The sequence below is a fragment of the Ovis canadensis genome, chromosome 14, assembly GCF_042477335.2.
Source record: "Ovis canadensis isolate MfBH-ARS-UI-01 breed Bighorn chromosome 14, ARS-UI_OviCan_v2, whole genome shotgun sequence".
Classification (NCBI taxonomy): Eukaryota; Metazoa; Chordata; class Mammalia; order Artiodactyla; family Bovidae; genus Ovis; species Ovis canadensis.
The window spans coordinates 47,899,669-47,914,386 of NC_091258.1; the positions used below are offsets into that span (position 1 = coordinate 47,899,669).

Here is a 14,718-nt window from a genome sequence, read left to right on the forward strand (position 1 = left end):
GTTTAGATCCAGTGTCATGAAGCTTTTTTCCTTGGTTCTAAGAGTTTTATAGTTTTAGGTCTAAATATTTAGGTCTTTGGTCTATTGTGAAGTAATTTTTGTATGTAATATTAGGTGAGGGTCCAGCTTCATTCACTTGCTTCTGGATATCTGTTTTCCTAGCACCATTTATTAAAAGGACTCTTCTTTCACTATTGAATGGTCTCTGCACCCTTGTCAAAAATCATTTGACCACACGTGAGGGTTTATTTCTGGGCATTCTACTCTAGTCCATTAGTCTGTATGTCTTTATGCCAATACTATACCATTTTGATTAATGAAGCTTTGTAGTAAGTTTTGAAATCAGAAAGTATGAGTCCTCAAGTTACCTTCTTTCAAGATTGTTTGGCTTTTCAGGTCCCTGTATCTTTATTTTTCCTTTCTTTTTATGTGTTTTTATCCATTTTCCATATGACTTTTAGGATGCCATTTTCTGTTTGGTTAAATATCCATTTATTGAGTGTGCACCTGTGTGTGTGCATGCACACGTTTGCTTGCTTAATCTTTTAAGTTCCAGGCACATTTATATTAATCTGTGTTATGATTTCTATAAGATGTACTGTTTTCTGTTTGAACTGTAAGAAGTAGATTGGTAAATTACATTAAATCACTGTAGAAGAATCTGTTTTTTTTTAACACTTGCATGCAACCCAAGTATGATTCAGAGGCAAGTGAGATTGAATGACTGTAATGATTATCCAGCAGGCAGGCAGCTGACTGTGCATTTCTAAATGGAGAGGAACATGTGACTAAAGGAGGATGAGTCAGAACCAAGTATCTTCTAAAGGAATCTGTTAAAGAGACTACATAAATGATTACAACTAACAAGCAAGGGATACACACTTCCTTTGTGAAGTATCTTGTTTTCCTGGGTGCCCATGGCCATCCCAGTATTAATGGTTATCTGCTGATGCTATTGGTATGGTCAGCTATTCATTGTCTCAAAAAAAAAAAGTTGTTTCTTTCCCTTGGAAAGAGAACACTATGTAAAATTTTAGTGGAAGTATTTTGTGTAAGTTTCTGTGGTGCTTTATGTTTCATAAGCTTATAGACATTGGTTTAATTTTTGTCACCTGTGAAAGAGGTGTGATTATTGATTTTATATGTGAGAAATTGGGAGACTTATTAATAATCTTAAATTATTTATCTCAAATACAGTGTTAAAACTAAAATTTAAATCCAGGTTTTATCTGATTCTAAAGCACATTTAATTTTTACTCTTCCCATGCTGTCTTGGAGTTAAGCATAGTGATAATATTCCTTTTCTTTAAAAAATAATTAGAGTTTAGTCTCCTAATTTATGGTAGTTGTCTTCTATAAAGTCCCTGCAAACACATGACCTATTTATAAGAGGAAAATTCACACTTACTGCTAAAAAAAAAATGCCTTCCCCCAATTATTAGCCAGTTCACTCCCTCTGCCAACGTATTAGAACCTGGTATCTCTCCTCATACACATTATTAGAATTTTTATTAAAATTTTTTTTCTTCCATTTAAAGATAGTTATATTGTTTTATTTTAATATTTTTAGCCATTTTATTTGTTTCAAACTACTTTTTTAATTTTTTTTTGCTTATTCCATTGTTTCTGGCTGTCACAGCACTGCTGCATGTATATTGATTGCATTGTTGCATGTCTTAATATCTGTGAAGTGAAGTGAATTTGCTCAGTCGTGTCTGACTCTTTGCGACCCCATGGACTGTAGCCCACCAGGCTTCTCCATCCATGGAATTTTCCAGGCATGAGTACTGGAGTGGGTTGCCATTTCTTTCTCCAGGGAATCTTCCCAACCCAGGGATTGAACCCGGGTCTCCCGCATTGCAGGCAGAGGCTTTACCATCTGAGCCACCAGGGAATCTCCTTAATTTCTAAAGGAGAAATTTAATATCTAATATCTAAATATCTAAAGGGCAGAATATACTTCCTTATATTTTCTTGGATAGTCTGATCCTTTTGTGTGCATTATAGACTTAGCCCTCAAATTCCAGAAAACATTATTTTGAGATTATACTGAAATTTTGTTAAAAAAAGGATTACTTTGAGGTTAAACTGGCATTGGTACTCTTACATTAAAGAACATGACATCTTGTTTTTCAAGTCCTTTTCTGTGTTTTAAAAATTAGGTATTTTCTTCTTACAGAACCTACCTCTTTCTTATTATATTTATTGTTAGTGGATACTTTAAATGCTATTTTAAAATAAGGACTTTTAAAATTTTCTAAATAGTTACTATTGTAACATAGGAAACTTGTTGGATTTTGTATATTTTTTATAACTAGTCATTTTATTGAGCACATTAATTCACTTGTTTTTTTTGTTAAATATTATAGATTTTTCAGGTAGATAATCTTCAGATATTATGTCCTGGTTGTATTTCTAGTCCACTTTGTTAGAACTGTGGTCTTTAAAAGAAGATTGCAAAGCTCCTGGATCCAGCTCCTAACAATTTTATCACTGTCAATGGAACATTCCATTAATCTTAAGAGTTATTTGAGTCACACTTAAATGTAATAGCTGAATTCAGTCTTAATTTTTACAGTTCTTTTTGTATATATTCAGCTCTTCCTTTGGAGAAGGAAATGGCAACCCACTCCAGTGTTCTTGCCTGGAGAATCTCAGGGATGGCAGAGCCTGGTGGGCTGCCGTCTCTGGGGTCGCACAGAATCGGACACGACTGAAGTGACTTAGCAGTAGCAGCGGCTCTTCCCTATTACAGACTTTAAGATAACTGGTGTTGGAATTTTTCAGGAAGGTGGTGGGATATGAATTTTTAAAAATTCATCATGTATTTCCCTCTAACCTTATGATAACTACCCTTTACAAAATGACAGGTAATAAACATCTGTTGAATAGGTGAATCTTTTCAAATTGAAATTATAGGGAAGCTATAAGAAAAGCATTTCTTAATTCCAGCTATCTTTCTATCCTTCTGGTAATCATCATTCAGTTATTTACTGAGGGCTTAAGGAGTAGTGATCATTTCGTCACTCCAAATCTTTGTTGTGACGAGACAGAGGATCGAGGAACATATACTTGGGTGACACTTGCGTGACAATTTCTTCCACTGTTTTCCCTAACATCTCATTTTATAGACCAAAGTCACCAGTGTTTGAGCTCTGACAGTTTACTGCGAGGAAGTGAAATATTCTTTCCAATTGAAATGGGTTTTTTGAGAGTGAAGTTTCTGCTTCTTGCTTTAGCAATAGCTTTGGCACTTGATTTCCATGTATATTGATGTTACGTTACAGCTCAGTACTGGTGTGCATGGAAATCTTTGCAAATTTACAGTTATTCTGTTTTAGTTATCTTGAAATAACATTCTTTAGAAACACTCAACAGAGGGAACTCTCTCTGCTGTCCCTCTGTACTCTCAGTTTCTGTTGCCTCTCTAACTACCTAGGAGGTATTGTAGAAGAAAGGACAATTGAAGTTGCCACTGCTTATTCCAAATTTAGATACCCACAGAAAAGAGACTCCAGACTGTCAGATAGAACAGTTTTATACAGGTTGATAAATGGAAAGGTATCTCAAGTTCTCTCATATCCTTACTCAGACTCTTGCATTTCAAAACCCAGGGTAACTAATGTTTAGCTGCTGAAGTAGTTTGGTCCCTTTACTAAAGGAAATGAGATTTATCATCTCGTAAGCTGTGAGCTGCAGAGACATTGGTGTCTGTGAGGGAAGGGGAAGTTGCATTTTTACTATCATAGTTGTATCCTTTTCCCCTTATACATCCTTTCAAGAATTTGGTGAAAGCATTAGACTTCTTTAGAAAAATACATATGGACACAAACATACATTTTTATACAGAATTTTGAGATGTTTCTTGTCTTCTTGAAACTTATCCATAAACCCAAACTCATGTAGGTTGTCTGAACTCCAGACTAAATTCCTGCTTTAAATAAGAGCATTGCTAAATGTTATGAGTGACATAAGATCCTGTAACATGATACTTTGAAGTTTTATGTAGCCAACAAAGGAGAAATTTTTACAAGGAGGCCTGTAACTTAACCTTTAGCCACTAGGCTCTTTGCATGCTTTCCTCTTTGTTCATAGCCTGCTCTGCTGGATTCTTCCCTTCTACATAGCATCTAAAAAGTTGAATTGCCTCAGGTTCTTCATGGGTCTCTTCTCTCCTACTTATTGTTGCTTGAGTAATCTCTTCGTACCCTTGAATTCAAACACCACAGTGTTGTTGATGGCTGTGTGTATGTTAGTTGCTCAGTCATGTCTGACTCTTTTGCAATCCCGTGAACTATAGCCCACCAGGCTCCTCTGTCCATGGAATTCTCTAAGCAAGAATACTGGAGTGGGTTGCCACTTCCTTCTCCAGGGGATCTTCCAGACCCAGGGGTTGAACCTGGATGTCCTGCACTGCAGGTGGATTCTTTACCATCTGAGCCACCAGGGGAGCCTTGGTGATAGCTGCCAGATCTGTATCTTCAACCGGTATCTCTTCGCAGAGTGCCAGAATCCCACATGCAGCTGCCTGCCCAGAAATCACTGTTCACATGTCTCAGATGTCGCCTGTGTGACAGATAATAAAACTTACCATGACTATGTTTTATAATTACTCGGTTGAGATATAATTCATAGAGCATGCAATTCACCCTGCACTAAATTAAAAAAAATTCAGGAATTTTTAGCATATTCACAGAACTGTGCAGCTATCACCACTCTCATTCCAAAACATCTTCATCACCCTAAAAAGAAATCACGTACTTATTAACGGTCACTCCTCATTTCCACTGTTCCCCATACCCTCCCTGCCCCCCACGCCCCCCCACCCCAGCTCCATCCCCTGGAAACCACTGATCTTTCCTATCTCTGTATTTGCCTGCTCTGGATAGTTCATGGAAATGGAATTGTAGTTTGTGGCCTTTTTCTGGTTTCTTTCATTTAGCATACTATTTTCAAGGTTCATCCATGTTGTAGTGTGCATCACTACTTTATTCCTTTTTAATGGCTGAGTGGTATTCTGTTAATGGATAATGCCATGGTTGGTTCATACATATTTTTGTTGAAGCTTTACTGCTACAGTGATGTGGAATTTAAAGCTATAGAACGTGAAAATTAAGTGATACCATGTGTAATTTGAATTGAAATAGCATTACAAATACTGGTACTTAGAACTTGAGCTGATTTTTAAAAATGTGCGATACTTTTGTGCTCATGCTGGGTCGTGTCTGACTCTTTGTGACACCAACTGTAGCCCCCCAAGCACCCTCTGTCCATGGAATTTTCCAGGCAAGAATAGTGGAGTGGGTTGCCATTTCCTATAATTGTAATACTTTTACCTTATTTCCAAAAGAATGCAAAATGTGAGGCTGCGGTCACTTTTAACTTTCTGTGAAGTCTTAAGCATATCCTCCTGATATTTTACTTTTGGAAAGATAAGCAAGCTATTGTTATTTTTGTGTGTGATTAGCTGAATACCCATTTTAAAGGCTTTACAGAATCCATTTTATATAAAACATTTAATTATTCTAGGACAGTGGTTTAAACCTAAGGTCATATTCTAATACATTTTCTTTTCACAGTTTGAAGTGAACCATCATTACTTTGAGTAAAAAAAATGTCTGAATGTTCTAATGACATTATTAAATTACATTACAAAATGCCAAACTGTTGAGTTTTATTTTCTTCGTACTTCGACGTTTGTTATTCATGAATGTATGAAAGTACCAAACATTTACTTTAAAGGTCTACACATAAAACTGTATTTAAATGTGAACATCTAAATAAATCACAGGATCATCTAAATATTATTTTAAATTACAATTCCAGGCATTAGCCTTGATTATGAACTGTAGCCATTTTCTGAACTCATTTAGGAATTTTCCAAGGCAGATCAGTGGTTTTCTTAGTCATGAGAGAACTTTTATAAAAGAGTAATAAATCAGCTTTAAAAAAAAATTGGTAATTTCATAACGAAAATATTTCTTGATGGAAGTTAGTTTGAATAAGTTAGGTTATGGAATCTTTGAATTTAAAAGATGTGAGTCACTGATAAAGACTGTATAATCTGATCATAAAATTGACCTTTCTCTCCTGTTAAATGAGAATCATCTTTATGTTTAGTGTGAGAATTTAAAATAATGAGGTGGACTGACAGTTGAAATGCCGTACTGGGTAGCACCCTCTTCTCTGCTGGAAAGAGTAAGTGGGAATCTTGATTAGTAAATGTGGTAAGTCAAGTTATATTGATAGGCAATTCAGAGAGTTATTGTAGCTTTAGTGAGGTATTATGCATGAGGTTGTCACAGTCACTTGTTCAATTAGGTGTACACCACTGGAGTTTTAAATTCACAATGTGGAAGGGAATTCACAGTGTGCACTTATCAGAACAGAAGGAAATGTGTGGTTAAACGGTTTCAGCTATAACTGTAGACTGTTTCCCTTGGTCCACATGGGAGGAGAAATGGAACCTAATGTTTTTTACTTTTTTTCCAATATCAGTAGAAATTGACTCAGCATGGTTTATGGGAGCCCTTAACAGGAAAAATAGTTGTGTTTAGTAGTGGAGGGAAATGACATAAATATGTGCTAAGAAGGCATAAGTCCTCTAGGTTTTATTTTACAGGTGCTTCAGTAGTCATTTTTCTTGCATATTTATAGTTACTGACAGTTCTGCTAAACCTCTCTAAAAACAAGAGTGCCTCAAGATTGTTTTGTTGAAGAAACTGCTGAATTGATGAAAGAAAAAGGTGTTTTCAGCTTTTTCCTCTTTTATTTTTTCTTACTGTATCGCAGTAAAATACTCACCTCAAGATAATAACATCATCCATCTTTCATCAAGATGATCCATCCTTTGTTGGTGGATCCTTAATTGCTTGAGAACAATTATATTTTCAGGCAATATGAAAATTGATTTGGTGATCAAAATGAAAGTGACTTAAATTTGGAAATCATGCCTAAAGTGACTTTTGCTCAAGGGTTATTTACTTGAAACATATGTGTTATATGCATAAGTAAGTGTTGTACCAGTTAAGGTTCTTTGGCTAAAAGCAATAGAAATCAACTCTGGCTAACTTCAGTTTAAAAAAAAAAGAAGAAGAAGGAAAAAGAAGCAGCGTTACTTAACAGAAATCTGTGAGGTAGGTCATAAGATGGAAAGGAAAGAAGAGCCTGACCCTGGGTGGCTTCAGGTATCCGAATAGAAACAGTGCATTCTCTTCAGGAGCTAGTGAATTCCAATTGTTGTACATCTACATGTCTTTCTAATCAAGATTCAAAAATTAAGGCAAAGTACCTGAATGTCCCAGCTTCAGCTGCAAGAGAAATGATGTCTACTTCAAGCATCATCTTACTACAAACAGTTTTTACAAAATCTGTGAAACTTCCTTTTAAAAATAATCTAGAAAAATTGTGACTAGAAATAAAGTCCTGGTAAGCCAGATTAATTTAATGTATAGAACATAGTCAGAGGCTGTGCTTTGTATACTTTCCTGCAATTCTTAATTTTATCATTGTATTTAATCCCCCCTCCCCACCCCACCCCCCCTGCAAAGAAAACCAGTTTTCATAAGTAAGCTTATCCTTTGTTTCTTATGTGTCTGATGGCTCATCATGGATTTTCATCCTTCTTTTCTGTGTCTTAGGTATATTTGAAGGCTCCCATGATTCTCAATGGAGTCTGTGTTATCTGGAAGGGCTGGATTGATCTCCAGAGACTGGATGGTATGGGCTGCCTGGAGTTTGATGAGGAGCGAGCCCAGGTAGGGTGACTTCAGGCTTTACTGACTGTGGTCCCTATATTTATCCCTAATCTTGCCTTTGTCTGGAGATCTATTTTACCCAGTCTCTAAGAGTAACTATACAGTGCTGCCCTGGGAGCTTCAGTGGTCCCAGCCTTGCAGCTGGTTGGGGAGGCTTCCCAGTGGTGGCAGTGGTGTGTCCCTGGCCCCCTGGACTGCAGCTTCTTTACTGCCAAGTCACCTGTTCATCCATCCGTGGCGGTCCACAATGGCCACTTTCAGCCGCCAGGAGTTTTTCCAGCAGCTCCTGCAGGACTGTCTCCTGCCTACTGCCCAGCAGGGCCTTGACCAGATCTGGCTGCTCCTTGCCGTCTGTCTCGCCTGCCGCCTCCTCTGGAGGCTCAGATTGCCATCCTACCTGAAGCACGCAAGTACCGTGGCAGGTGGGTTCTTCAGCCTCTACCACTTCTTTGAGCTGCATGTGGTCTGGGTCATGCTGCTCAGCCTTCTGTGCTACCTCGTGCTGTTCCTCTGCCGACATTCCTCCCATCGAGGCGTCTTCATCTCCATCACCATCCTCGCCTACCTGCTCATGGGTGAGACGTACATGGTGGACACTGTGGCGTGGCACAGGATGCGAGGGGCCCAGATGATCGTGGCTATGAAGGCAGTGTCTCTGGGCTTTGACTTGGATCGGGGTGAGGTGAGCATGGTGCCCTCACCCGTGGAGTTCATGGGCTACCTCTGCTTTGTGGGCACTGTCATCTTTGGGCCCTGGATATCCTTCCACAGGTACTTAGAGGCCGTCCAAGGCCGCCCACTGAGCTGCCGGTGGCTGCAGAAGGTGGCCCAGAGCCTGTTGCTGGCCCTTCTGTGCCTGGTGCTGTCCACCTGTGTGGGCCCCTATCTCTTCCCCTACTTCATCCCCCTCGATGGTGACCCCCTCCTTCGCAAGTGGCTGCGAGCCTATGAGAGTGCCGTCTCCTTCCGCTTCAGCAACTATTTTGTGGGCTTTCTATCCGAGGCCACAGCCACGTTGGCAGGGAGTGGCTTCACCAAGGAGAAGGATCACCTGGAATGGGACCTGACGGTCTCTAAGCCACTGAACGTGGAGCTGCCCCGGTCCATGGTGGAAGTTGTCACAAGCTGGAACCTGCCTATGTCTTGCTGGCTAAATAACTATGTTTTCAAGAATGCTCTCCACCTGGGGACCTTCTCAGCTGTGCTGGTCACCTATACAGCCAGCGCCCTCCTGCATGGCTTTAGCTTCCACCTGGCTGCGGTGCTGCTGTCTCTGGCGTTTATCACTTACGTGGAGCACATCCTCCGAAAGCGCTTGGCTCGGATACTCAGTGCCTGCATCTTGTCGAGAAGGTGCCCACCAGACTGTTCACACCAGTATCGTTTGGGCCTGGGGGTGCGAGCCTTAAACCTGCTCTTTGGGACCCTGGCCATCTTCCACCTGGCCTACCTGGGCTCCCTGTTTGATGTTGATGTGGACGACACCACAGAGGAGCAGGGCTACGGCATGGCATACACGGTCCACAAGTGGTCAGAGCTCAGCTGGGCCAGTCACTGGGTCACTTTTGGATGCTGGATCTTCTACTGTCTCATAGGCTGAGACACATCTGAGGCAGCTCCCTCAAGAACCCTCCTCAGAGTGGTGGGTATGAGGGAAGGCCCTCTCTCTAATTTTTGATCCTTCTCCATTCTTCACGCTGCCCCCATACCCCTACACACACACACACACACATCATCTCCATACCTTCCAACAATCCCCACTTCCACCATAGGACGGGAAGGGAGTGGTCCCCGCTGGGGCCTAGAGGTGGGGAGAGCCTAGGGAAGCAGAGAACAGGAGATCCAGGGCCTTCATGCCTGCCTTGTCTCTTTGTATATACAGTTTGTTATTATCAAGTAAATTCGGAAGTTTTTTTTTTTTAAGAGTAAGTATAGAAAATCTCATGTTCTCATAATATTGAGGAATTCTGAAGAGACTGAGACTCAGGATTTGGTCCCGGTTTGGGAAAAGGTTTTCCTTCAATGGTTTTAAATTGCATCGGATTACCACTGTGTGCTTAGTGGTGCACTTCAAAGTGTAATAGATGGTTCTGTTTAATATTTGCTCTGGATCTTTGGCACATTTTGAGGGGAGGGAACCCAGTTTAATATAAAATGTAACAGCAGCAGTTTTGAAACAGCTGAATGAGGAGCTTGGCAAGTTCTCCTTCCAAAAAAGCAATTATTAAACTTAACAAAATTGTAAACAAGCAAAAACCCATTTAAGGTCTCTGAAAATTAACCAAAGGACATATATTGAGAGGCATTTATTCGAACAAAGCTAGTGAATTTCAGTATAAACAGTGATGATGGTCGAGCATGTTGGGAGATGCTCCTATCTCCTCCCTCAGCTCTGATTCCTCAAGTTCTACTCTGGGCACGCCATGAGGACTGGCAGCTCTGTTGTCCTGTCAGAGGGAGCTGACTTTATTTAGAGCAGCACTTGGAAAAACACATTCCCAGGGCTGTTACTGAAAACAATAGCAGTCTCTGTGGCAGACAGTCTGGGAAAGCGAATGTTGCAGGGAACAAGAAATGGCAGACTGGCCAGAAATTTATTGGGGAAATCTAGGGAAAGAGATAGCTAAAGTGAGCCCTACTATTCATATCACACTTAGCTCTTAGGGTCCAAAAGGCTGTGTACATGTACAGGGCTATGCCTATTCAGGAGAGGACAGAGGACCCTTGAAAGCTACTGGCCCCTGACTGACTGCAAGGTAGGCTGATCAACTACCTACACTTTGAAAGTATCCATCCAAGCCACACACAGACCCCATGGCAAAGGATTTGAAAGCCTTCTGGCTCAAGGTGTTGAAGCAAAACCTCTGACCAGTCATTGGCTGACCACTAAGTTATGCTGACCTGGGACAGTCCCTTAGAAAGCAAGGCTTAAAAAGAAGGGGGAAAAAAAAGCAGTGACATCAGAGTTTGGACACTGATGGGGAAACAGACTCCAGAAAATTAGGCAAGTCACTAGTGGACAAACAGGAAACAGGCAACATGAAGCTGTAAGCAGGGTCAGAATTTTGATTTGCTACTAATTTAGAGTATTTCATTTGAAATAGCCAGTTTTTAACAGGAAATTATAAGACATGAAAATAAGCACAAAAGTGTGACTGTTATTCAGGGGAAGGCAAGCAATAGAAATTTGGAGGGAGCTCAGTGGCAAATGATGGTTCCTAGTAACAAAAGAAGCAGTTTTTCAGTGTATTCAAAGAACTAAAGGAAAAATTCTTCCTTTTGCCAATGACTCTTCAAAGAGAGTATTAATAAAGAGATTTGGGACTTCCCTCGTCCAGTGGTTAAGACTCTCTGTTGCCAATGCAGAGGGTGTGGGTTCGATCCCTGGTTGGGAAACTTAAGATCCCACATACCGTGCAGTGCAGCCAAAAGAGGTTTTTTTTTAAGGGATAAATATATCTAAATTTTTAAAAGGAATCAAATAGAAATTCTAGAATTTGAAAAGTACAATGACTGAATGAAAAATTCACAGACTCAGGATTTGAGATGGCAAAAGAATTAGTGAACTTGAACACAGGTTAATGGAGGTTATCCAGTCTCAAGAACAGAAAGCAGAAAGAAAAAATCAATCAGTATCAGAGACGGTAGACGCCAGCACACAGAACAGCATGCATGTAATGAAAGTCCCAGATGGAGAGGAGAGAAAGAAAGGAGCAGAAAATGTGTTTTAAGAAATAGCTGAAATTTTCTAAATTTGATTAAAAATATTCATCCCCATGTCCAAGAAGTTTAATGAACTTTAAGAAGGATAAACAGAAAGAAATCTACACCTAGATACATCATAGCCAAACCTGCAAAAGGGATGCCTGATTACATGCAGGTGAGTCACAGAAAGATTAACAGCTGATTTACTTCTGTAATTATGGGGGCCAGAACATGTCAGTATATTATTATTAGACGGTGTTAATTTTTCAGTTGTTTAATATTAGTCCACTTAATGAAGTTAAAATGATGGCATGAATAAAAAGGAGCTCTCTTTTTGTTAGTTCTGTTCTCCTCTTTCCATGTTGTTGTCCATATATAGAAATGTAGGAATTGTCTCCTTAAGAGATCAAAAAAATTAAATCTTCCTATTAAAAAAATTCAGATTCAGAGTTAAAATTCTTAGGAAAGAATCTCTGCTACTTTGATTTCCACAGTGATAAGGAATATTTAATTCTTTCAGAAAAATAGTAAATAATTGGCAATTTAGAAGGCTGTTTTTGCAAAAAGTGATTAACAGCAGACTGAATTTATACAAGGGGGAATTGAGTTGACGTCTAAAACTGAAATATAAAATGATAGGTACAAACTTAAGTTTAACCCACAGTATTTTCCGTACTTAGAGTTTCCCAGGTTTTGTTGCCCTGGTCCACAGATTGGGTTTTATTGCTATAAAGTGTCATCTACTGTGATAGAAAACTAATATAATAATAGGTCTTTCATAATATAAAAATTTTAAAGCAGGGGATGCCAACCATCAGCACTTCTGGAGCTTTCACCATCCCAAATCTTCTGGAAGATAATAAAAAAAAGTAAAAACGCAATATAGTATAGAAGTTAGGAGTAGGAGCTTCTTGGTCATAGAACTGTGATTCCTGGCCCCACCACTTACCAGCTATTGTCAACAGCATATTTGTGTTAACCCTAAGTTAGTACTTTGAAGCCTCAGCTTCCAGTATGACTGTGTTTGGAGATAGGGCCTTTATGGAGTATGCTCTTGTTGTTTAATCACTAGATTGTGTCTGACTCTTTTGCAGCCCCATGGACTGTAGCCCTCCAGGCTCCTCTGTCTGTGGGGTTTTCCAGCCAAGAATAGAATGGGTTGCCATTTCCTTCTCAAGGGTATTTTCCTGACCCCGGGATCAAACCTGCATTTCGTGTATTGGCAGATGGATTCTTTTACCACTGAGCCACCAGTGAAGCCCCCTTATGGGGTTGATTAAGGTTAAATGAGGTCCGAAGAGTGGAGTCCCGATATGATAGGATTAGTGTCCTGATAAGAAACACAGAAGAGAGCTAGCTTGCTTATTCTCTCTGTCATGTGAGAACAAAATTCTCTAACAGTTGGCTGAGGTACCTGGTAAGCTAAGAGATAAACAGAGGATAGTCACAACTCCATTTAAAAAAATTAAATTGTGTAAGTATTTCCGCTGAAATATTTTCACAGGTATTGTCTTTTTGCCTTTGTTCATAGTATCTTTGACAAACATTGGCAAGGATATGGAAAAACAGTTGGTGTGTTGTTTGATTACATAAAGTTGACAAAACATTTGGAAAACTGGCAATAAATACTAAAATTGCACATGTGTGTATGTGTGATCCAATAATTCTTTTCTGAGGCTTGGTATGCAGTAGAAATGAATGTATGTGTGTGTATATATATTCATCAAGATATACATACTAGGACATTTATAACAGCATTATTGGTTAATAGCCAGGAACTATATAAACTGCCCAAATGCCCACTAAACAGTCAAATTGGTAAATTGCATGTTCACACAGAGAAATACAATGAAAATGAAAAACTACAACTAACCTACCAAAGAGTGAATTTCACAAATATATTAAGGGTATTAAAAAAACCACATGCTATATGAATACGTTTATATATCAAAGTACAAAAATAAGTAAAACTAATATTACATGGTGTTAAAAAGAACGGTAGTGATTTATCCTTGGGAGAGGAGGCTAGTTACTGGAATGGAGGAGAAGACGACTTCCAAGATGCTGGTAATGTTGTGTTTCTTCATGTGGCTTTTAGTTAAACAGCAGGTTCAGTTTCTGAAAATTCATCAAGCTATCTCTTAGGACAGGGCTGTCCAGTAGAATTCAAATGTGAGCCACATTATGTAATTTAAATTTTTCTACAAGTCATATTTTTTAAAGTTTTTTTAATTACTAACTTTTGCATTTTATTTATCCCAGTATATTCAGAATATTATCATTTGAACATAAAGTGGATATAAACATCTATTGAGACATTTTTCCTTTTTTTGGCAGTAAGTACTTGAAACCCAGTGTGTTTTCCACTTATTCAAATTAGCAACATTTCAAGTATGCAGTACTCACATGGCTAGAGGCTGTGCTACTGAACAACACAGCCCTAAGATATGTACTATTTTGTGTGTGTAATATACTTCAATAAAGTGTTTTGAAAGTTTCCCACAATTAAGATATTTCTGAGTACAGTTGTATAAACTCAAAATTGAATCATGTTTGCTGATTGTATTTTCACTTCATTTTCTGTAATGTGTAAGGGGTAAATTTCAGTGTTGTTTTCCTATGTTTGATTTTCAATAATTGCAATTCTCTGAAAGCTGGAAAAACTGAAAAATTTGGCACTTCACCATTGAGTACTTTGATCAGAGATTTCCAGCTAATTTTGAACAAAATATAGCTAAAAGGACTCATTCACAGGAATCAAACAAAAAAAACAATGCCATTTTAGGAACTAGGTTGATATCAGAGAAGTTCTTCAAAGGCTCAAATTTTTTAAATCCAAAGTGCTTGTGTAATGTCATGTGAATTTTTTGTGTCTTCAGCATCAGCTTTGTCACAGATTTTATAGTTCAGCCACTTTAACTGTGAATACATGGATATATTTGTAATTCATGCAACTCTGATGTCCAGTTGATTGGTAGAATTCCTCGATACTTTGGAAAATAATTGTTTGGGTAACAATTATGAATTACTTGTGTACCACAACTAATTCCTAGTAAGTTTCTATTTCATCGTTTTAAAAATTCACCAAGAATATTATTATTTATACAGTGTTTAAATGTTTGTTGCACTGTTTGTATTTGTATTAGCTGTTAAAGAACTGACAGCTTTGTCTTCGTTGTTGTACTTTTTAAATTAATTTAGCAGTCACAAAAATGTTGCACCTTCAATATAATGACTTTCCAAAAGTTCTATTTTG

The 14,718-nt window shown here is 38.7% G+C and overlaps 2 protein-coding genes across 3 annotated transcripts in view; both read left to right on the forward strand.

Moving 5' to 3' along the window:
- CBFB (core-binding factor subunit beta) overlaps positions 1–14,718 on the forward strand; it is a 48,583-nt gene that overhangs the window by 17,149 nt on the left and 16,716 nt on the right. For both annotated transcript variants that reach the window (XM_069550057.1, XM_069550056.1), the window contains exon 4: positions 7,641–7,757. In XM_069550057.1, coding sequence (XP_069406158.1) covers positions 7,641–7,757 — 117 coding nt within the window. The remainder of the gene's footprint in view (positions 1–7,640; positions 7,758–14,718) is intronic.
- LOC138418599 (protein-serine O-palmitoleoyltransferase porcupine) lies at positions 7,904–13,101 on the forward strand. The gene has a single exon (XM_069550055.1). The coding sequence runs from the start codon at positions 8,005–8,007 to the stop codon at positions 9,355–9,357; it is 1,353 nt and encodes a 450-aa protein (XP_069406156.1). The 5' UTR covers positions 7,904–8,004; the 3' UTR covers positions 9,358–13,101.